Source organism: Equus quagga, chromosome 13 (genome assembly GCF_021613505.1).
Source record: "Equus quagga isolate Etosha38 chromosome 13, UCLA_HA_Equagga_1.0, whole genome shotgun sequence".
Lineage (NCBI taxonomy): Eukaryota > Metazoa > Chordata > Mammalia > Perissodactyla > Equidae > Equus > Equus quagga.
The window spans coordinates 103394183-103417618 of NC_060279.1; the positions used below are offsets into that span (position 1 = coordinate 103394183).

Sequence of the window (23436 nt, forward strand, 5' to 3'; positions counted from 1 at the left end):
GAGAGCTGCTGAGGATGGCAGGCTTCAGAGGACGGACAGTGGCTGGACGAGAGGCACACTGTGCATGAGGGGCAGGCGCTGTCTGCCATCCTCAGACTTCCGGCTTTGCTGGTCTCGAGGGTGGTTGAGTGTGTTCATCTTGAGAAAGGGAGACGGCCCTGGGGGAGCCTTGGTGAAGGTGGGTCACCTTCTGTGAAGAGAACAGAGCCGGCTGTGAGGGATGCACTGAGGACTCTGCACTCCTCATGACTGGGCCTGGCTGCCACTGAAACACGCGTGACTTGGAGGTGCTTGTTTGGAAGGTAGAGGTAGAAAACATATTTGTGTAGTTTATCTACGTCAGTCTTACTTGGGGATGAGATTGATTACAAAGACCAGAAACCTGACCAAATTTAGGCAAATTAACATGAGTTTATTGTGAGGACCCCAGGCACCCCCTGGAGTCCAGTTGCAGGAGGCCCAACTGAGTCTGGAAAGGAAGTAAAGTCTCTTGGCTGTGCCTGCCTGCCCCCCATAACCCCCCTCTCATTGCTGTGTCTCTCTTGTCTGCTCCTGTTCTCCTGCATTTCTGCAGACCAGCTGTTTCCACATTCATACCTGCACTCATGGCTGGAAGTGGCCAGACCTCCCCACTCCATCCAGTCCCTCCCATCCCTTGTAGTCCTGTCCCATCCCCGCCCCCCAGCCCCACCCCCACCCCATCTCAGGCAGGGGCCTGAGTCACATGGTGTTCCTGGGCTGTCCCTGGGCAGGTAGGTGGGGGCAGGGAGGACACGGGAGAGCTCTTCAGCCAACTGCGCAGAGCCCTGGAGTCAGCACACGTAAGCTTCAGCTCCAGCAGCCTCACCATGTAGATTGTACCCCCATTCGAAGGATGAGGAAATAGTGTCAGTGAGGCAAGATGTGTCTGGCTGCAGAATCTCGGCTTCTTCCAGCACCAGAGTGGCTTCTAGATCTTGAGACTGGAAACAGCTGTACACCTGAGGCCGCGTTAGGGCAGGACGGGCCTGCTGAGTGCAGCTTATCACTCCTGAGGCTCGGTGGCCCACCCTGCCAGCACCCCGACACCGGCACCTGGCTGGGCCCACCCTGGCCCTGTGCTCCTTCCCAAGCTGGGCAGTGTGGTGGGCCCCGAGGTCTCGCTGCGGGGGTCCTGCCAGCCCCTGCTGGAAGTCACTGACTTGCACTTTCTTTCTCTCATCTCTGAAGCCGGGTCTTTAAGACGGACATGGAGCTGGAGGTCTTGCGCTACACCAATAGGGTCTCCAGCGAGGCCCACCGGGAGGTAAGCCGGGTGCTGGTGCGTGGGATGTGCCATTCTGGCTGGGTCGGGCAAGAGAGCAGGGAGCAGGGTTGTGGTGGCGCTTGTCTCCAGCGTCACAGCACGCAGGAAGTGTCACATCAGGCTGGAGACAAGGTGATGGGGCCAGGCGGGGGCAGCAGAGGCTGTGCCCCAGTTCCTCACTATGAGGCCCCCCTCAGGGACTTTCCCAGAGAGAAGTCGCCGCTTCAGGGGGACAGAGCTCTGCTTAGTGGCACTCGGCCATCCCCGCTCCTTTCAGAGAATCTTTGGTCCATAGCCGTGATTCAGGCACATTTCACACTGTCGTCTGTTTTCTGAAAACGTCCCCATGTGGGTGTTCCCCACACCGTCCACTTCACCTGAGGAGCCATGTAGGGAGGTGCGTTTCCTGAAGGGCATCCAGAGTGTCTGGGGAGCCCGGAGCCTGCTTGGTGATGGTCACAGCTTTGTGACAGGAGACAGACAAGGGTCGTTTGGGCCACAAAATCTCTCGTATGAGTTCATTTGGTCTGTGTTTTATGAAGTTAAAGGAGACCTTTGAGTGACAGTTGTCGCAGCCTTCTGAGCCATGAGCACGCGCCACACACACCTTTGCTGGGTCTCCCCGCCCTGGCCTGCTGCCCTGCTGGGTGTTGGTCGGCTTCTGAGCGCCAGTGCTCCAGAGCGGTGTAAATAAACTGCCTGGCTCTTGGAGCTTTAAAAACGTTCTAATTTGTCACATTTCTGCACCACTGTGTGCACATACCAATTTTTTTTTTAAAGAGGAGATTCTTTTGGAAAAGTTCCATACATTATTTACAAGGCATTGTTACTTATCTCCTTAATACAAATGTCTTCGCTTAATGTCTATCCTCCAGGTAATGAAGGCTGTAAAAGTGGGAATGAAAGAATATGAGATGGAAAGGTAAGCTGCCGTGTTTGTCTGGGTGCAGATTAAAATGTGAGAAACAGTGATTTACGTTCCCAGATGAAGCTCCACGGAGACAGGTGCAGGCTCAGTGGGGTTATGAGCGGGGCCTCGGCATCGTGGGCGGAGGGGGTTTTCTGGCCGGCTCCCTGGCTCTGGGCAGAGTGTTTGACGGTGATGGTCTTTGATTACTTTTCCGCGTGGTTTAGTGCCCCATCATTCCACTCTCGGACTTCGTTTCTGCAATTTGCGGGAAACTTTACCGAATAGCTGCTATTGTGACTCTGAAAGCCTCTAGTAAAACAGCTTGCCGATTTTATGTGTAAACACTGCCATTATGTCTCCTGTGGTTGGACAACTGGGTCTCGGGATGGTTAAGTGGCTCGTAAAGCGTTCTGGAGAGCTCCACGCTTGGGCTTAGCTCCAGTTAGGCCTGCAAGAGCCAGTGCCACCCATCCGGGTGCTTCCCTGGCACGCAGCCATGACAGTGTGGCCTGGCCGGCTCCTCAGCCCCACGCCAGGACCCAGGCTCAGCATGCTGCTGCCCACGGCTTGAGGAAGCCCTTGGGTCAGAGCCAGACTGCCCCAGTGGCTTGCACCCACCCGTGTCCAGGGGCAGGAGGCCCCCATTCCAGGGTCTCCCACGAGCGGCCTCACCGCCTGGAAGCTCCCCTGGGGAGGGGTCACTGAAGAGGCTGTCATTTCTACCCCTGTGACATAATAAGAAATATCTATTTGGTCTCTGCCCCCAGTTCCTGGCAGAGAGTTTCTCAAAATCCAAGGAATTCCCTCGGGGGGGGGGGGGGGGGGGGGTGCCCCGGGAGCGTCTTTTGTTATTTGTAATAAGCCCCTTTCAACCAAACCTGCGTTTATGCTAATTCGGGGACTCTTGGAGGCTGGGGCTGGTTGCCCAGGAACCACCCCAGTGGTTATAGGGTTGGAACTGTTGGTTCCATCCCGGGCCTCCAGGGAGAGGGGAGGGGCTGGAGGTTGAGGTCTGACCCAGAGCGGAATCAGTCCTGCCTGTGTAATGGAAGCTTCCGGGTTCACGTGCTGGGAGGGGTGCGCCTGGAGAGGGCGTGGAAGTTCGGCACCCTCTGCCCCATGCCTTGCCCCGTGCATCTCTTCCATTTGGTCCTTCCTGAGTTGCATCCTTTACAATAAAGTGGTAGGAGTAAGTAAAGTGCTTTCCTGAGTTCTGTGAGCTGTTCTAGCAAATTATGAAACCCGAGGGGGCATCATGGGAAACCCCAATTTATAGCCAGTCAGTCAGACCTTGTGACTGATGGGAGGCCCTGTGATTGGTGTCTGAAGTGGGGACAGTGTTGTGGGACTGAGCCCTTAACCCGTGGGTCTGCACTGGCTGCAGCCGTTAGCGTCAGAGTTAAATTGTAGGACGCCCGGTTGGTGTCCACAGAGGAGAGAACTGCTTCGCGTGGAAAACCCGCACACTGGGAGCCAGAAGTGCTGTGCGTGCGGCGTCACCTCTTACCTGCCCCTCCTGGCTGTCCTTTCCTGCTGGGGCCTGTGAGAGCTCGACACAGCGGCCCCTTCCCCACCTTGCAGGCCCAAGTCGCCCAGGGCCCTCAGGGCCTGCTCTGCTCCAGGCTGCTCCCAGCCTTACCGGCCTGCCCGCCGTGTGGGTGCGGGCTGAGGGCGGGGTGGGCATTCGTGTTCACTGTCATGTGGCTTGGTCAGAGTCCAAGCGAACAGGAGTCCTGCTCGGGACCATCTGTATTTCTCCTCTTACCTGCGCCATAGGAGGGGCACCAGGGCCTGCAGGCGTGCGCCGGAGCGGGCCTGGAGCAGTGCTGCCTCCAGGACGCAGGTGGGCGGCTGGGCAGGCTGGGGAGTGGCATGCCGAGGGCCCAGCTGCGGCCTCCGGTGGCAGCACCGTGTCTGCCCTGGTGTTCTGAGGCTCTGGGACAGGACACTTCTGCTGGGCTCCTGGGGAGATGGGTCGGGCAGTGGTCTGTCAGATGGCCACTGCTCCAGAAACCTGTTCCCAACCGAATCGGCCCATCGTGACCCACGGCCAATGCCTCAAACAAAGGTAACGCAGGAATTGGAGTGGGAAGAGCTGGCCCCAGTGTTCGGCCCTTCTGTCCGCTGCACCCAGGCAGCCTTGTGCCCACGCTGCAGGGAGTCCAGCTCCGAAGGTGGCTCCTGGGAGGGGCCTAGGCTGCCTCCTGCCCCGTGTCCCAGAGCCCGACTCTGCTGCTGCCTGGACGGGCCCATGTAAGTTCTGGGTCAGGGCCGGGGCCCTTGGAATAATTCCCCCAGCTCCCAGCCCCCCATCCCCAAGAATGCAGATCTTTCTTTTCCTTTTAATGGGAGATTTCAAATATCCAAAAAAAGGGGCAGATAGTATAATCAATCTCCAGGTCCCCATCAGGGTTTTTTGTTTTGTTTTGTTGGAATGTTTAAAACCAAGTCCCAGACATCATGTCATTTCATGTCAGTAGGTGTCTCAGTTGATGAAGGTAATTTTTTCCTTTACATAACCACCATGTCATTAGCGCATCTCAGCAAATTAACGATAGTTTCTTCATGTTATCAGTATTTAGTCCCTGTTGTCTAAAACCACCTCTCTGGAGTTGATCTCCTTGCCTTTGGAGTCTCCACGTTGCATTTGCTGTTGTCTGAAGGAGGGTCTCTTGCGGCCTGAGCTCTGAGATCTCCCCTTTGTCTTCAACCTGCTCCCCTCCCCTCTACCCACTTCCCCAGGTTGGCTCCACTGCTGCCTCTTCTGAGCAACTATGGGTCCCTGCCAGCAGGGACGGGGTTTCCTGGGCCGAAGTCTGGGCATGGGGTTGGGGACTGCTCCAGGGAAAAGCTGAGGCAGGGGCGACGAGAACATGGGGCAGTGTGTGTTCCGGAAGGACTGGTAGGTAGGGTGACCTTTCTGGGCAGATGGTGTTGCCCCCAAAGATGGTGGGAAGATGATTGTCCTGGGACATTGTTGCATCTTGGGGGGGGGGGGTGGTCCCTGGCCAGATTTGAGGAGGGTACCCCAACTCCCAGTAGTGGCCAGAGCCCCTGGGGGCGTCTGCAGCGGTGAGGTGGGATGGCTTCTCCACCTCTCACTCCCTCCCTAGGAAGCTCGGGGACAGCATTTTGTGGTCTGTGTCCTCGGGGGCCTGGAGGCATCTTCTTGGAGCCCCCGTCTTGTTTATCCAGTGTCCACCCCACACTTGGTGTCAGGAAATAGGTGTGGGTGGGTGAGATAAACGGACAGATGTGAGAGAGAAGGAAACCACCTTTGTGCCACTGTGAACTTCACCATGCTCTTCTTAACCAGGCAGAGAATATAAAATCTTGTCTAGAGCAGCTGGTGGCTCCCCACGGGCTGTGGCCCTTTAACAGAGGCTGCACAAATGTCCGGGAGGTCCCCGGCAGCCAGACACCTGTGCAGGCCGCCAACCCATTGGGCCAGAACCTGCCGGACGTTCTCCTGGGAGCATGGCCAGCTGCAGCCCCCCAGAGGGACGCAGGGCAAGAAGGGCAGGGACTGGAGTGTCAGGACTGGAGGCAGGACAGGGACAGGGGGAGGGGAGAACACGGGGCTGATTTTCTCAGAGAAGGGCCACCCCCGAGGCACTGGTGCTCAGACTCAAGAGATGCTGGCCAGGACCCCCAGTTCTAAGCCTCATCTTTTTTTGGTTTTGTTATCAAAGGCTTGTTATGAAATCTTGAGGGCACATTGAAGAAAGGAAGTGAGCTGATGGCATTTATTAAGACACGTCCTCCTTTGTGCTGTGCCGTGAGTGGAGTGCAGAGGAAATGAAAATCATTTTCCACAAGTGAGGTGTAGTAAATTGTGTTAAACCAATAAGACGTTAATGTTTGGGTAAATCGGGCGCTAACAGCCTCTGATGCAGGCCCAATCAGGCAGTCCATTTCACCGCATCGTATTATTTAATGTTAGTGCTGTAACCGGCTTGTAGCCGGCTGGTGTGGGGCTGGCAGCCGAATCAATTACCTGCGAACACTAATTTAGAGCATGCTCAATTGGCTGTGTAAGCAGGTCCCGGTTCACATTTGCCACACGGAGATTAATAACTTGATGTTTTTGACAGCCCAGGACCTTAATTGAAATTACGCTCTCTTTCTCTTCAAGCTGTGAAGGGGGCATTCGGGGCCCTTTCCTGACAGCGTCTGTGGGGTTTGTGGGAGTCATTTGAAAGGCAGAGGGTCTGTGAGGTGTGCCAGGGGACAGCAAGGCGCTGTCCTCCTCCCCGGACTGGGCTCCTTCTTGGCAAACACCCCCGACCCTGTCTGGAGACCTCACCAAGGCCCGGCCTTTCCTGTGCTCTTCTGTCACAGGCAGCAGCTCACAATGCTAGTCTCCTGCTTCCTTTCCGTCCTTTGTTACTGGAGAACTTGCACCGCTGTGCCACTCTGTACTCAAAGTCTTGTTGCTTTGCCCTTTGGCCAGAAGGAGCGAGTCACAATTCTGTGTGTTCACTGTGCCCCCTGGGTCCAGTTTGGGGGTGGGTCTTCTCCCCAGGGCTGGAGGGAGGGGGTCTCCTCCCCCCAACCACCCACCCACACACCCCCCTCGCTCCCCCCACCAGAAACACACACACTACCAGCACACACCATAGACACACTCCACGGACACCTTCACTGCCCATACCACTCAGATACCACACACACCCCACACACACACTCACGCACCATACATACACCACACACACCACACCACACATTTCATCCAAACCGTGGGGTGCTGGGTCAGGTGGTTGGTCTTTTAATTAACCCACCCCAGGGAGCAGGTTGCAGAACCCTCGCTGTGTTCTTGTTAAGCAAAGCCAGGATTTTCCCCCCTTTTTTGAGGATTAGCAAATTTCACTCCAGTGAGGAGAATTGGAGGGTGGGAGAGTTTATTTACAGGCCTCACCCGTGATGACTGTGACTGCAGAGAGCACGGGCAGGTGGGCAGGCCAGGGCTTTTCTCTGTCCCCTGGCCTTGCCCAGCACAGCTGACCCCTGAGCTGGTCCTTCAGTCCCCCGCCCTTGGCTGACCCGGCACGGCTACTCCGTCACATCTGCAGGGGCTGGCTGCCCGCTCTGGAGGCCACCGAGCCTCCTCAGAGGAGCGCCCTCTTCTTCATCTGTCTGTCCCTCCTGGCACACTGACACTGAAGGACCATCTCTCAGATGCCCGGGCCCATGTCACCCTCCTCTCGCTCTGGGTCTTGCCGAGGGCTCTCTTGCTCAGTGTACTGGGTGTACTGGTCAGGTTTGGCCCTGTGGGCTCTGGCCAGACCCCTTGGGCCGTGCAGAGGATCCAGGTTTCATTAGTGATGGGTGTCACCCAGAGGCCCTTGGTTGCCCTCCCTCCTGGAGGTTCTGGAGACGTCCAGCGTCCAGTCACCTGGGTGTGGTCTGACCTAATCTGGTCTCAGCCTAGGCAGGCCTGTGTGTCAGTGAGACCACTTCGGTTCACCTAGCCCCATGAAGGTGCTGGAGTTTTGTTTGGGGCTTTTCGGGCAGGTCTGGGTCCAGGCAGCCTCTGAGACCCAAGCCCCAGGGTAAGAACAGATGTGATGGGCCCTCCTCCATGGGCAGCGCCCTGCACCCTCCAAGGCAGACACGTCCCCTCCTCGTCAGCTGCCTGGAGGAACAAGGCTATAGCTTGGCTTGTTCTGAAAGCCTGCTGAGACCCCAGGTCGGGGCATGGTGAAGCCCGCCCTTTGCCTTGTGTTGTGAGGCTGATGCAGGTTTCCTGCCAGCACTTCCTCGGCTGTTGGAGACAGGCCGCACACAGCCTACCGCGAGAGGGGTCAGGAAACCCCCGTCTGTTTGGTGCACCCCTCAGGAAGGCAGCCCCTGAGTCCTGCACCTGGCCAGCCACACCTCAGTGAGCCAAGCCCTTTCCAGGAGCTGGGCCCGTCTTGAGTGGACAATTCTCGGAGTTAGATCAGGCTGCACCTCATCCTGGGCCACCCATACCTGGCAGCGCAGGTCCCGTGTGCCCACCCTGCCTGCTCTGTCCACACCACCTGACGTGAGGCAGCAGAGTGGCTCTCTCCATGAGGTTCGGCAGAGCCTGGTGTCTGCAAGTGCAGCTGGCTCCTTGGCCGTGGACAGGCTGTGGGACTCTGGCTTAGAGCAAGGGTAGCTCATTTTGCCTCTAAGAGTAACTGAGAAATGGGCACATTTAGGGCACAAGCCAGCCTGGTATCCAGCCAGAAAGCTAGTCGAAGAACCAGAGGGGAGGCTCCCTGCAGACGTGCAGCCTGGTTGATGCATCCCTAATTAGAGCTTTTGAGGACAAAGCCAATAGACATAGGTGTTTTCTTTTCAAATGTCAGGGGAATTGCCGGGGGAGAATCCCGTTAAGCCCTGGCAGTGCCAGCAGGCATCCTTCTGGGTTCGCCCCCAGAGTTTCACCATCGAGCCTGATTCTGACTGTTGATTTCCGATGAATATTTACCATCAGTTTTAGAAAGCAGTGTTTTCTTCCTGGCTTACTAGATTTTATCAGGAAAGGATGTTGAATTTTATCAGCTGTCTTTTTGGCATCTCCTTTGGCCTTTTGTGTGTGTGTGTGTTTTAAGCAATTAATAAACTTTTTATTTTAGAATAGTTTTAGATCACAGAAGAGTTACAGGAATATTAGGTCCCATGTATCCTGCGCCCATTTTGCCCTATTAATGTGATTATGGTACATTTGCCACAACTCATGAATAGTATCGATATATTATTATTATCTAAAGTCCACACTTTATTTCAATTTCCTTAGCTTCTACCTAATATTCCTTTTCTGTTCCGAGATACCACATTACATATAGTTGTCCTGTCTCCTTAGTGCCTCTTGGCTGTGACAGTATCTGAGACTTTCCTTGCTTTTGATGACCGTGACAGTTTTGAGGGTACTGGTCAGGTGTTTTGTAGAATGCCCTTCAGTTTTAGTTTTTCTGGTGTTCTCCTCATGGTTAGACTGGAGTTGTGGGTTATTGGGAGGACAGCCACAGAGGTTAAGTGCCACTTTCATCGCATCCTATCAGGGGCACTTGCTGTCAACCTGACTCATCACTGATGTTGACCTCGATCACCTAATGAGGTGGTGTTTGTCAGGTGTCTCCACTGTGAAGTTACTCTTGATCCCCTCTTTCCTTTGGAAGGAAGTCCCTAGGCACTGCCCACCCTTAAGGTGTGGGGGGTTCTGCTGTATGTCCCTGAGGAGAGAGTATCTTCCTACATTATGTGTAATTCTGTACAAGAGGTTTGTCTCTTTTCCCCCATTTATTTAATTATTCAGTTATTTAGTTATATCTGTATGGACTCACGGATATTTATTTTATACTTTGGGTTATAATCCAATATTAAGTTAGTTACTCATATCATTCTAACCTTGGCCACTGGGGACTCTTTCATTTGGCTCCTGTGTCCCTCTCCTATCATGCCCCCACCCCCCCATCACTTTGCTTTTTTTTTTAAAGGTTTTATTTTTTTCCTTTTTCTCCCCAAAGCCCCCCAGTACATAGTTGTATATTCTTCGTTGTGGGTCCTTCTAGTTGTGGCATGTGGGACGCTGCCTCAGCGTGGCTTGATGAGCAGTGCCATGTCCGCGCCCAGGATTCGAACCGACGAAACACTGGGCCGCCTGCAGCGGAGCGCGCGAACTTAACCACTCGGCCACGGGGCCAGCCCCCCATCACTTTGCTTTTTGAACACCCTCTTACTTTCTGCCACTGCAAGATGCTCCAGGCTCCTCTTGTATGTTCCCTGCTCCGGTCCTAGAATGAGCCATTTCTCCACGGAGCCCTGCTTTCTTTTATGGGAGCATGGTATTTGATACCGAGCTTGGGTGCTGGGTGTACCCTCGATGAGTTTTATGACCAGCCCCCTGGTGTGGAGGCAGTGTGGCGTCCTTGGTACACATCTGCTTTGTCATGGGGGATTACTGCGTCATAAGCTGCAGGGCTGAAATGGGGAGGCGGCAGATACTACAGTGGTAGAGCATGGTTGCTAGAGACTGGTGCCTGCCTTTCAGTCCGAGTTCTGCCGCTTTCTGTGCCTCGGTTTCCTCATCTGAAAAAAGATAATCACACTTCATAGGATGGTGTGGAGGACTTTATGAAGCAATATATGGACAGTGTATGGACCAGGCCTGATGGCTAGTGAGCGTTGTTGTGACTGTCTTATTCTTTTTTTTTTTTTTTTTGAAGAGTAACCCTGAGAACCCTGAGCTAACATCTGCCAATCCTCTTCTTTTCAGTGGGCAAGACTGGCCCTGAGCTAACATCTCTGCCCATCTTCCTCTACTTTATATACGGGACGCCTACCACAGCATGGCTTGCCAAGCGGTGCCATGTCTGCAACCGGGATTTGAACCGGCGAACCCCGGGCCGCGAAAGCAGAACGTGCGCACCTAACCGCTGCGCCACTGGGCCGGCCCCTGGCTTCTTGTTCTTTTACTAGCATTTTATAGAGACTCAAAATAGGGGATTGAGCTATACATTTTTTTCAACTCTCTAGCCATATTTTGAGATCAGAGTTTTTGAGATCGTGATTTGGGAAGCTCTCCACGTTTTTCTGTGTTCTAGGATAATTTAGAAAGCATAGGGGCTGTCTGTCCCTTCAAGGTATAAAGAAGTCTTCTGATGTATCAGAACTTCTTGTTTCTTTGGGGAGAATTTCTTTGATAACTTTTCAGGTTTTCCTATGGGGTTGTTTTATTCTGTCTTTATCCTTCTGAGAGTCATTGCAGTACATTTTCCTGGAAAGTTTTTGTTTTCATCAAGAATTCCAAACTTAGAACCGAGTTGTTTTGTTCTCTTAAGTTTGAAAAATACCTCCTCTATAGCTGTAATTGTATTTCCTTTCTCATTCCTAAGATCATGGATTTGTGTTCTTTCTCTATGGATTAGTATTGCCAGAATTGGAAACGTCTTATTGGCCTTTTCACAGAGTTGGCGTGTAAATGTATTTGTCAGCTCTACTGCTTGTCTAACCCTAGCTTCCCAGTTTTACTATTAATTCCTTTCCTCTCCCTTCCTGACCTTGTTTTCGACATCTGTCTTTTAACTCCTTGAGTCAAATCTTAGTTTATTTCCATTCTTTCTTCTTTTAATAAGTGAATTTTGGCTAATAGAGTTTGAATCCTAGACCATATCCCAGGGAGTTTTGATGGATTTGATTTTGACCTAAGAACATTTCTTCGACTTTCCAGATAGATGTGGTTGGTCAGCTTTCTTGGTTCACTTTTTGGTATTAGTTTCTGGTTTTGTCACCGTTGTAGTTAGAAAATGCAGTATCTGTAAATGTTGTTTTTCTTAATTTTGAGATTTTTCTTTGTGGCCAGTTTAGAAATATTTTTGTCAATATTTTATGGAATAAAATTAAACGTTAAACATTTATTGGACATGTTTATCTTCTATTTGGAGTACGCACTTTGGTGCACCTCAAATCAGGCTTCTCATCTTATTCCAGGCATCTCCTGCCTCCCTTACTTTGTATGTTCACTCCAGGTTACGAGACATGGTTTATGAGTTCCTCGTTGTGATTCTTTTTTTTTTTTTTTTGAGGAAGATTAGCCCTTGGCTAGCTAACTGCCAATCCTCCTCTTTTCGCTGAGGAAGACTAGCCCTGAGCTAACATCCGTGCCCATCTTCCTCGACTTTATATGTGGGATGCCTACCACAGCATGGTGTGCCAAGCAGTGCCATGTCCACACCCGGGATCCAAACTGGTGAATCCCGGGCCACCGAAGCGGAGCGTGCACGCACTTAACCACTGCGCCACAGGGCCAGCCCCCTCGTTGTGATTCTTGATAGATTTTTCTTTTACTCATTTCCATGACGAGCTGTTTGAGGCATACAGGTTAATGATTGCTATGTCTTTATGATGTATTTTTACCTTTTTGCAGCTTACAAGAACCCCTTTTGACCTAATTAATCCTATTTGTCTTGAATCTGACTTTATCTGATTTTGGTATTACTATTAAATTTTTTCTTTTGTTGGCATTTTCCTGATGTGTCTGTTTACGCCTTCATTTTATTTTATTTTAAAGATTGGCCCTGAGCTAAGATGTGTTGCCAATCTTTTTTTTAATTCTTTTTCTTCTTCTTCTGCCCAAAGACCCCCAGTACACAGTTGTACATTCTAGTTGTAGGTCTTTCTGGTTGTGCTATGTGGGACGCCGCCTCAGCATGGCCTGAAGAGCAATGCCATGTCCGCGCTCAGGATCCGAACAAGTGAAACCCTGGGCTGCCGAAGCAGAGCGTGCAAACTTAACCACTCGGCCATGGGGCTGGCCCCCATGCCTTTATTTTTAACTTTGCTCATCGGTTGCAGTTTACCTGTTCCACATGGAGGGCCTCCGGTGTGGGGAGAGCCATTGGCATCTGTCGCGATGACCCATATGTTTGGTCTCTTGTCCAGAGTCTCATTTGGTGCTTTCTGATTGCTGTTCTGCCTGTTAAATGTTTCCAGTTCTTGGAAAGTTGGTGAAGTTTCCTCTGTTTTCTTTTATATGCATTCCACTTTGTTGTCAAATTACTTTTAAATTAAGAAAAAAGTGACCTGTATTTCTCTACGTTCTCTACATCTCTTAAAAAGTTAATATCAGTTCCTCACTTTGAAAAATGAGAAATTTAGTATGATTTTACTTTCTCTTTTCCCCTCATCTTCCAGTTTTTTATTATATGACTTGTCTTTCCGTCAGTTTCAACATTTGCGTGATTTTATACTCGTTTAATAGCAGGTATTTAGACCTAGTGCCGTCTCAGCAGACCCAGTCTGGACCCGTTTGTGCCCTGCCTTTCCTCTCCTCTGGTGTTCTTGCTCTGACCTTGCATGGTGGAGAGGCCTTTTGGGGCCTCCTGTGTGAAGGACGGCTTAGCTGGGTAGTGAATCTTTGTTCTATGAAACCGTTCCCTTGGTTGTTGCTGGAGGTCTCAGGCAAATCATCGTCTTTCTCCTTTCTGGGAACTTTGTATTTTCTGCTTGGTGCTTACGGGGTTCTTTCCTTATTCTCGAGAGTTAACAGTATCTCCCGAGGGTCTGTCTGGGTGCTGTGCTGGGCTTGGCCGTACTTCGGGAGTCAGAATCCCGCCAGCCTCGTGGGCTGGGCTGGAGGCCCAGGCAAGGGTGGCCCCTCGAGAAGAGTGAGCTGGGCCTTGCATTGGCTCACAGTCCTTCAGCCAGCAGGCTTCAGCCAGCAAGCAGGGGCAGGTGCCAAGGGCCACAACTCAGTGGCAATGATGCGGGCTCAGTGAGTTGAGGAGTCGAAAGAAAGATTTCTTGGACTCTCAAGGTCTGGCAGTAGTGCTCTTTTATTTAGAGAATACCATGGGGACAGGACCCATGGGCAGTAAAGAGCTGCCAACATGGGTTGAGGGTAGGGCTAAATTTAAGGCATAGGTATGTGAGTTATCTCTTTACAAGACAAAGGAAAGAATATGTAAAAAAAAGTTGTTAAAATGATATCAGTGCAGGTGGGGTCTTCTTATTGGGTGGTCCTATAACTTTTAGATAAGAATCAGATCAGATTAAGTAAATGGCTGAAGCCACCACCTTAAATATTATCTTCAGCTAAAGACAAAGGAGGATGTTGGTGGTGGGGGGATCAGTTACATGAGGTTACCAGACAGTAAACAAGAGCAAGATTATTATGCAGATTTAAGTCCTTGCCTTCCCCATTAAGAGTTTCTAGAGATAAGGTCGTCCCCCCTTCCTCCTGGTGCAGAGAGGGAGACACCCCCACAGATGGGGACTTCCTTCACAAATGCAACTGTCTCTCTTCAAAGGGCAAGCAAATTCCACCCTTCAGAGTTTCCTTCCTATCTGCAGCTTTCAAAAGTAACCAGCCCAAAATAATCCTCATCAGCAAGACTCAGATGAGGTGTGTCCTGACTTAGGCCAATGAGAGGAAGAGCACAGCAGCTGTCACACCTAATACAGAGCAGACGAGGTGGGAGGAGGCACAGCCTGCTGACTGATCCAGGTGACAGGTCTGTGATGTCAGCCGCAGCGCTGTGGAGTCAGGAACAGCTTGGCCACCAGCGAGGCTGGTCTGCCCCAGAGGACAGGCGGGAGTGTCACATGCCCTGTGTTTCCTGTCTGTTATCCCTCTGGTCACTCCCCAGGGGCAAGCATTTATCCCCTGGGTCATGTAATCTGAGGCCTGTGATGGGATTATTTCTGATGTCACCCTGACAGATTTCACTGCCCCATCTCACAGTGGCTGTCTTCTCAGTCACAGAAGCTAATGCGGTGACTCATTAGCCAGAGTGGGGCCAGAAGCTGTGCGGACAGGCCTGGGGTTGCCCTGAAGAGCTCCCGTGTTGTTCTAGGATCCAATTCTTTCATCTGAACAGTGGAACCTTTCTTCCCCTCAGGGCCGCCTTTTACATTCCTTTCTTCCTGTATTGGGGCCCCTGGATCTCTCCTAAGGGGTCTTATGTTTTCCTTCATAATTCCCACTTCTGCATCAGTGGAAAGTTCTCAGACTTGTCTTCCCCTCCACTTCCTGTAACCCCCTCCCCTCCACCCTGCTGCTTGCTAATGATGCCTGTTTTATAACTCAGCCACTGTCTTAGAGAGCCATCCTGCTGGCCCCTCTCTGTCTGTGCCTGTCTGCTCCTGCTCTTCAGATCTGCTGTCCTTATGGATCCCGTGAAAACATGGCTAGAGACTCTTTAAGTTCCTCCCATTTCCCACCGGGAGATGTGCTCTGGCTCCTTGCTCACAGCTGACCAAGAGCTGTCTGATTGACCCCAAGGTGCGGGGTGCTGTTGAAATCGCTCAGGCCCAGAAGAAAGGGGGAGGAAAGTTTGCATTGTCAGTAGATTTACTGTGCAAGGCGAGCCACCCCGAGGAGCAGAGGAGGGGGTGTGACCCAGGTCGGGCTGGGGGGCAGGGAACAGGAGGCATCTCTGTAGTTGGCCATTGCCCCAAGTTGGCTTTGGCCACACCCCATTAGCTGGCCTGCCTTCCCTCTGGGGCCCTGTGAGAGTAGGCTGCAGCCCCTTTGGGCTTCCAGAAACTTCTGTCAGGTTAGAGTCTTGGGGGGGACCCCTGGTGTCCCCACTTCTTTCTCCCCAGGAGGAATTTGCTAGCAAGGCAAAGCACAGAGGTTGTAAACTAGTAGCCTCTGGGCTGGACCCAGTGCATAGGCAGCTTTAGTTTGGCCCACACAATGGGTTTTTTGGTTTGTTTTTGTTTTTTTGAGTCAACAGTTAAAAATCAGGAGACTTTCCTGGCTTTTCCTAGAAATTGAAATAGGTAGTAACCTTGGGCTGAAATTCACACAGAGCAGCTGCCCAGTGGTAGCTGAGTAGCCTTTGGGGTGCACGGCACGGGCCCCGCCCCTTCCTGTCACCCCCCCCCAGCACTGAGGCAGATCCTTTTCATCACCCTCATGCCGCTGGTTCATTCACACTTGAGAAAGATTTACCATACCAGTGTCTCTATCAAAAGAAGGAAAAATAAAAGATAGTCAAAAGGGTCATGTATTTCAAGAAAAATGGGAGAGTTATGGAGGGAAAAAAAAAAGACTTTCTCATGTTTTGTGTGTACATCTCTGGTTGGCTTCACTCCTTTACAAGTTACTGGCCAGGTGCTCCCGGCCTCTGCACTGGTCCTGGCCCTCCCTCTGGAACAGCCTTTCTGCTTCTCCGTACACCCCCCTGAAGGAGCCCCATGGCAGGTGGGAAGGGTGGGGTGGAGTGTGTGGACCAGGTGCTGTCTCGGAAGGGAATCTGTCCTGCTTGGTTCTGACGCTCAGAGAACCAGCTCCGTGTCTCGGGAGCGTCCGGTAAGGCCTTAGGCTGTCGGAGCCAGTGTTTCCGTTTGGCTCTGAGAGCGGGCAGACAGTTGTGATTATGCTGCTAGGTTTGGTGCCCGATTTTCAGAAAATTCTCATCCAGACTTATTACATTCTGGTGCAGAAAGATGCTCCCTGTGGGAGCAATTATTCTGGGCTGGGAGTTTTTCCCTCCTAACTCTGAATGCTGTAGATGTCATGAAGGGTTTACTCGAGGAACTCTGAAAGCCCGTTTCCCTCTCTGCCAGCAGTCATGTCTGCTCTCAACCTGGAGGTAATTTATGATGAAACTAGAGAGAGAGGTTTCCCGCTTCAAGGCCCAACAACGGGCTCCGTGGCCTGGGGCCGCTGTAAGCCACCCTCCTGTTCCACACGAGCGCCCCCTGGGCCAGGCTGGCTTGGCCCTGTGCTGTGGCTCCCCTGGCCATGGCGTGGAGGCTGGGTGGCGTGGGCAGAGTGAGCCTTTGAGCTTCCTCTAGCACTCATCGGAGAGTATGCCGCAGTCTTGGCCACGGCCGCCTCCTTCCACAGCTGCGCCAGCACACAGTGAGGAAGTGCGGGATCAGGGTGGACGGTCAGGAGATGGGCTCCGGCAGCTCTGCCAGCTCAGCTTGCGGCCCTTGTGCACACAGGACTCCGCACCCTGTGCTTGAGGTTTGGAAGAGAGGAGGATGCCTGGGTAGCCCAGCTGCTGATGGCTGCGGGCCATGACTGCTGTTGGTGACAGCCTCAGGCCAGGGGTCTGGACTGGCACTGTGGAGCATCCTGGGTTCCTTCCGGACCCCTAGCACTGCCGTGCCCCAGGTCTCCTCCTGTCCCCTGCTTCTCTGAGCAGAGTGTGACGGTGACCTCAGGCCTTGGGAGTGTGAAGGCTGGCTTCTCCTGGCTCCAGCACCCACAGGAACCCAGCACGCTTCCTGCTGCTCCCAGACCCAGCCAGCCATGTTCATGTAAATTCCACGGTTTTGTTGGAAAAGCCAGTTTTGCAGCAGCAGAGCCCCAGTGCCCACACCTCTTCTTCCCGCTCTGCTCCTGCATCGTGTGACTCTGCCTGCCCCTGGGGCCACCCTCCACGAGCGTGGCACACACATGCCAGCCAAATGGACTGAGCCTGTGACAGCACTTGGAATCCCCTTGTTGGCGAGTCTGGCGGTTACCACCCTTCTGTGTCCGGGCCTGTGTGGGGCTGTTCCCACGTCATCACCTTGAAGAGCAGCACTGTGGCCTGCTCAGGCGGCTCTCCTGGGTGTCCTGGCAAGGGCCAGGTGCACTGTAGCCCTCCCTCCAGCCTGGTGACCGGGGCTGGTTGGTGGATTCCCCTGCCCGTCCAGCCCCCGCATGGCAGATGCCTAGTGTTAGGATCCAGGCCTGGTTGGGTTTGTTTTTGCTGCTTTACTTTGTCTTGCTGCTCACCCAGCTAGAGAACTGGGGTCTCACTGCTCTTCCTGGACCCAGGCTGGTGGCTGTGGAGATGAGCACCCTGGGTTGGGGTGGCCCTGCCCCCTTGGGTTGTAAGTAGCCCTTTCAGGGGTGGGGGTCCTTTGGGAAAGTGGTACCAGCTGCAGGACTGGGGAGAGAGGTCCCTCCCGGATGCACAGTTTACAAATGGATACCTCCTTGTTCCCATAGCCACAGCCGCTGTCCTGTGTCCCCAGGGCCCTTGGAGACTTTCTACCGAAGGGTAGCAGGGGCTTCACCATGGCCTGGGCAGCTGGTGCTGGCTGAAGCTGGACAGATGTCACTGTCCCACAGGGGAAAAGACACAGGAAAGAGTGTCCACAGGCCTGAGTGAGTGAGGCCCGGCTGCCAGCGTGACCCATCCCCTGAGTATGGTCTGTGCTTTTACCCAGCCTGGGGTTATTCAGTACAGGCCCTACACCGTCCATCTGTTTGCAGCATGAGCTGGAGTCTTTGAATCATTTATCTTGGCAGCTCTTCTTGAAACTGGAGAAAAGTGGAAATTCATCTAGGTGCTGAGAAAGGAGCCTGGAAGGAAAAAGCGGCTGGTGGCTGCCGTGATGGGTGGCGTGCCCAGAGATAGCGCTGGTGGCTCAGAGATCAAACAGCTGAGAAATGGTTTCCGGGGAAGAACTCAGGGTTCTAAGTAGGTAATGAGTAGTGACTTTCTTTTGATTTACAGCAAGACTTGGCCGTCAATCTATAATGCTTTGAAGAGGAAAGAAATGAGTCTCCACATGGCTGCAGTCTGCACAGGTCGGACTGCAGCCCTTCCTTGGAGGGTGGGGAGCCAGAACCCCAGCCAGGGGTGGGCTGGTTGAGAGTCTGCTTCTCTCCGTGACAGAGTGCCACACGCCGGGGGGCTTAAACATTAGACATTCGTTTTCTCACGTTCCTGGAAGGTCGAAGACCCAAATCAGGTTGGGGCAGGTGTGCTTTCTTCTGAGGCCTCGCTGCTTGGCTGGCAGAGTTCGCCTCCTCACCGTGTCCTCACGTAGTCTTCCTCTGGGGACATGCTTCCCTGGTGGCTCTGTGTCCTAGTCTCCTCTTCTTATAAGGCTGCTGGTCATGTTGGTTTAGGGCCCCCTAACAGCCTCAGTTTAATCCTCCTTAAAGGCCGTGTCTCCAAATACAGCCACATTCAAAGGTACTGGGGTTAGGGGGCTGGCCCGGTGGCGCAGCAGTTAACTGTGCACGTTCCACTTCAGCGGCCCAGGGTTCACCAGTTCGGATCCCAGGTGCAGACACCGCTTGACAAGCCATGCTGTGGCAGGCGTCCCACATATAAAGTAGAGGAAGATGGGCCCAGATGTTAGCTCAGGGCCAGTCTTCCTCAGCAAAAAGAGGAGGATTGGTGGCAGATGTTAGCTTGGGGCTAATCTTCCTCAAAAAAAAAAAAGGTGCTGGGGTTAGGGCTTCAACATAGGAATTTTGAAGGGACACAACTCAGCCCATAACAGTGCCCCTACTTCCTAGGGAAAGCAGGGCTGGTTCTGTGTGCTGGTTCACCCCCAGCGACTCAGCAGCGCCTCCTGTCTGAAGGGCTGGAGCTGGCCTCAGGGGCAGCTGCACAGCTGACGCTCCAGAGGGGATGTCAACAAGCAGGAGACTTACACGTGGTGTCAAGTTGGGCTGTCATGGCCCAACATGTTCCTCGCTATGAGGCTGAGAGGGGACGAGGAGCCGGCGCAGCTCTTGCCACATGGTGAGAGGGCACAGGGGGTGGGGCTCGGCAGGTAAGAGAGGAGTGGGTGGCAGGGCCAGGTCTCAATGAGACACCCCTCAGAGGTTTCTGTGAGCTGGGGAGGGACTGGACCAGCTGAAGCTGTGGCTTTGGGTGGTGAGTGGACAGGTGGCAGCGAGAGGGCGGTGAGGAGGCTGCTGGGGGCCAGGCGGGCTGAGGGAGAGGGGACGGTGGGTTGGAGGATGAGTTGGAGCTGGAGCTAAGGACTCGCTGATGGGTTGGGTGTTGAGGGTGAGGGAAGAGGAGGAATGGCGACGAGTTCCAGGCTTCTGCCTTGACCGCTGGGGTGTCGGTCAGGCCATGCTGTGCAGACCAACTCACGCCTCCCCTGACGGCCATTGGTGTCCATTACGGGTGAGTCTGCCCCTGGCGCTTTGTGTTGTGTTCCCAGACTCCTTCCTCCTTTCTCTCCTGCCTCCCAACTGTTGTATTTCCTGCCTAAGACACAGAGGCTCTGCCCTCAGGCTGTGCTTTTATGAGGCCTGTGAATCTGGCCAGGAGAGAGCCCCCGGCCCCTGGCACTGCCCATGCGGTGAGGACCTGGCTGTATGGCTGTATTTCATGTCCTGCCGTGTGTTGGGGGGGGAGGGGGTAAACCCATTAAGTACACCCCTCACTCAGCTTGCCTGGGGGCACATGGGGTGTGTTTGCACTTATGTGTGCATGTGGTGCATACCCCTTGCTCAGCACAACCCTCAGTCTGCCCACCTGGGGCACACAGGCTCAGCCTGCTGGTCCCCTGAGGCCCCAGGACCTGGGACAGATCTGCAGAGGGACAGGGCAAAGACGTGGGGCTGCCATCCAGGTGGAAGAGTGAGGAGGAGCTGGAGCAGCCCTTCTCGGGTCTTGGAGGAGGATTTGGTGGGCTCCTCGCTCAGCCAACGGAGGATTCAGGGTCCCTGGAGTGGCCAGCCTGGCTGGGGCCAAAGTTGTGCATGTCACAGCAAGGTCGCACCCCCCAGCCCACCCCGGGGCTGTTCGATCTTCCAGCCTCCTCGCTTCCTGTGGATGTGGTCACAGGCCCTGGTGAACCCGATGGGCCCGGTGGTTACCAAGGAATTAGTCCGTGCCGCTGGGCTGGCAGATAAGGGGCACGTGTTGGTGTTGCAATGAGGCGCTTGTGGCAGGCGTTCACACAGCCTCACCAGAAGGAGGTTAAGTGGCAGGGCGTTCCTGAAGGCAGGCTCACGATGCTGTCTGCAGGAGGCCTGGGGGAGCCAGAGCGCATCTTTCTGGCCTCGATGAACCTGCAGAAATCAGGCCCATGGTCCCTTCAAGACCAGGATTTTCCAAAATCGTTTGCAGGTGTGGAGGATGCGGCCAGAACTGGCGGAATTACTTCCAGGGTTGACTTAGCAGACGACTCTGATGTGAGCGCTCAGAGGGTGGGCCCTCTTCACCGTCTCGCTATTCCTGGCTGAGCAGGCTGACACATGCCCCCCATGCTCCGCCTGTCCTTGGCAAGCAGGCCCTCTGGGGCCCAGCCTGCCCTCCAGTCAGCGATCACCGCCTCTTTTCCAGCCTGCCTGCGCAGTTCGTTGAGTTATAGACACTTCCTGGGTGACCGCAGGTACACGCATGGTTCTAGGAGCAGGGAGATGTAACCGAAGAAAACCTGTCTCTGAAGCTCCAGAGGGGAAATAAACAGGATAAATAAGTCAGTGTACAGTGTATTCCATGGTGACAAGTACCGCGGAGAAAGTAAAACCAGGAAAGCTAACAGAGGGAGTCCTGGCACTGGTTTGCAGTTTTGAGTAGAGTGGCATCGAAGGCCTGGTGCAGAGGTCGAGTCAGATGAGAGGAGCTGAGGGGCCGAGCCCTGGGGCCACAGAGGAAAGGGCCAGCAGAGAGGCAGAAGATGGAGAGGAGAGGTCCGGGGAGGGGGGATGAGGTCAGAGAGGCGAGGGGCCGAGCAGCAGAGGGCCTGGGTCTGATGGTGATGTGCTGAGCAGACTGCAGTGGGGCGAGGGCAGCCAAGGAGCCCCACAGTGGGAGAGGGGACCAGGCCTGGTCTCTGGTCAGAGCCTTCACGGTGAGAGGCAGGCAGGTTCTGGGCGTGTTTCATGCCGGACCTGGTGAACCCTGAGGCACAGTAGTTACCGAATCTGGTCCACATCTGGTTTTGAAGGTAGAGCCAGCAGGATTTGCCGTCTGATCCAGGGTGACTCCAGGGTTTTCAATTTGAGTACCTAGAGGATGGAGTTGTTATGAAACGAGGTGGGGAAGACTGGGAGAAGGGTCCAGACCACCTGTGCCTGGGGAAATTGAGGCGGCAGAGGGGAGAACAGAGGAGCATGCTGGGAAAGGTTCATTTCCAGCAAGAGTTACCCACATTGTGACAGATTCCCCTGGATGTCATTTAGAATTTTTTTTTTTGCTTTTTAAAAAAATTTTATTAAGGTCATAACAGTTTACAACATTGTGAAATTTCAGTTGTACATTATTATTTGTCAGTCACCATATAAATGTGCCCCTTTACTGCTTTCTCCCATTCTTAACCCCCTTGCCACTGGTAACCACTGATCTGTTCTCTTTGTCCATGTGTTAATCTTCCACATATGAGTGAAATCATATGGTGTTTGTCTTTCTCTACCTGGCTTATTTCGTTTAACATAATATTCTCAAGGTGCATCCATGTTGTTGCAAATGGGATGATTTTGTCTTTTTTTATGGCTGAGTAGTATTCCATTGTGTATATATGCCACATCTTTATCTAACCATCCGTTGATGGGCACCTGGGTTGCTTCCATGTCTTGGCTATTGCAAATAATGCTGCAGTGAATATAGATGTGTCTAAGTCTCTTTGAGTTGTTGATTTCAAGTTCTTTGGATAAATGCCCAGTAGTAGGTTAGCTGGGTTGTATGGTATTTCTGTTTTTAGTTTTTTGAGAAGTCTCCATACTGTCTTCCATAGTGGCTAGAGTAGTTTGCATTCCCACCAGCAGTGGATGAGGGTTCCCTTTTCTCCACATCCTCTCCTACATTTGTTATTTTTTGTCTTGGTGATTATAGCCATTCTAACGGGTGTAAGGTGGTATCTTAGTGTAGTTCTGATTTGCATTTCCCTGATGATTAGCGATGTTGAACATCATTTCATGTACCTGTGGCCCATGTGTATATCTTCTTTGGGAAAATATCCGTTCGTATCCTCTGCCCATGTTTTGATCAGCTGGTGTGTTTTTCTGTTGTTGAGTTGTGTGAGTTCCTTATATATTTTGGAGATTAACCCCTTGTTGGATGTATGATTTACAAATGTTTTCTGCCAGTTGGTGGGTTGTCTTTTTGTGTTGTTCCTGGTTTCCTTTGCCTTGCAGAAGGTCTTTAGTCTGAGGAAGTCCCACTTGTTTATTTTTTCTTTCATTTCCTTTGCCCCAGTAGACTTGGTCTACTTTAAGGATCTTTGAAAAGTCAAAGAGTGTCAGAGAATGTCCTGCCTATATTTTCTTCTAGAAGCTTTATGGTTTCAGGTCTTACCTTAAGGTCTTTGATCCATTTTGAGTTAATTTTTGTGTATGGCAAAGGATAATGGTCTGCTTTCATTCTTTTGCATGTGGCTGTCCAGTTCTCCCAACACCATTTATTGAAGAGACTTTCTTTTCTCCATTGTATGTTGTTAGCTCCTTTTTCAAAGATCTAGCTGTGTAGATGTGTGGTTTTGTTTCTGAGCTTTCAATTCTGTTCCATTGATCTCTGTGTCTGTTTTTGTGCCAGTACCATGCTGTTTTGATTACTGTAGCTTTGTAGTATGTTTTGAAGTCAGGGATTGTGATGCCTCCCGTTTTGTTCTTTTTTCTCAGGATTGCTTTAGCTATTCGGGGTCTTTTGTCGTCCCATGTAAATTTTAGGATTCTTTGTTCTATGTCTGTGAAGAATGTTGTTGGGATTCTGATAGGGCTTACATTGAATCTTGTAGATTGCTTTAGATAGTATGGACATTTTAACTATATTCATTCTTCCAATCCATGTGTGTGGAATATCTTTCCATTTCGTTATCGATTTCTTTCAATAATGTCTTATAGTTTTCATTTAGAATTTTTATAAATGGACTGTTGCTATGCTGGGGGAAAAGCTAGCATAAAATCATTAAGAACATTTCTTGTAAAGTTTGGCATTTGCTCTGGGAAGTTTCTGAAAGGCATTAATCCAGGCCCAAGGAGGGTGGCAGCACCTGAGAGGTTGTGATCTGATTGCGTCATGAGGCGGGCTGACAGTCGGGGGCACCAGCCACCCCTCGTGAGGATGGT

At 52.4% G+C, this 23436-nt stretch overlaps 1 protein-coding gene across 2 annotated transcripts in view; it reads left to right on the plus strand.

The window, feature by feature from the left end:
* Nucleotides 1–23436, plus strand: part of PEPD (peptidase D) — a 119093-nt gene that overhangs the window by 49312 nt on the left and 46345 nt on the right. For both annotated transcript variants that reach the window (XM_046681643.1, XM_046681644.1), the window contains exons 8-9: nucleotides 1210–1285; nucleotides 2161–2207. In XM_046681643.1, coding sequence (XP_046537599.1) covers nucleotides 1210–1285; nucleotides 2161–2207 — 123 coding nt within the window. The remainder of the gene's footprint in view (nucleotides 1–1209; nucleotides 1286–2160; nucleotides 2208–23436) is intronic.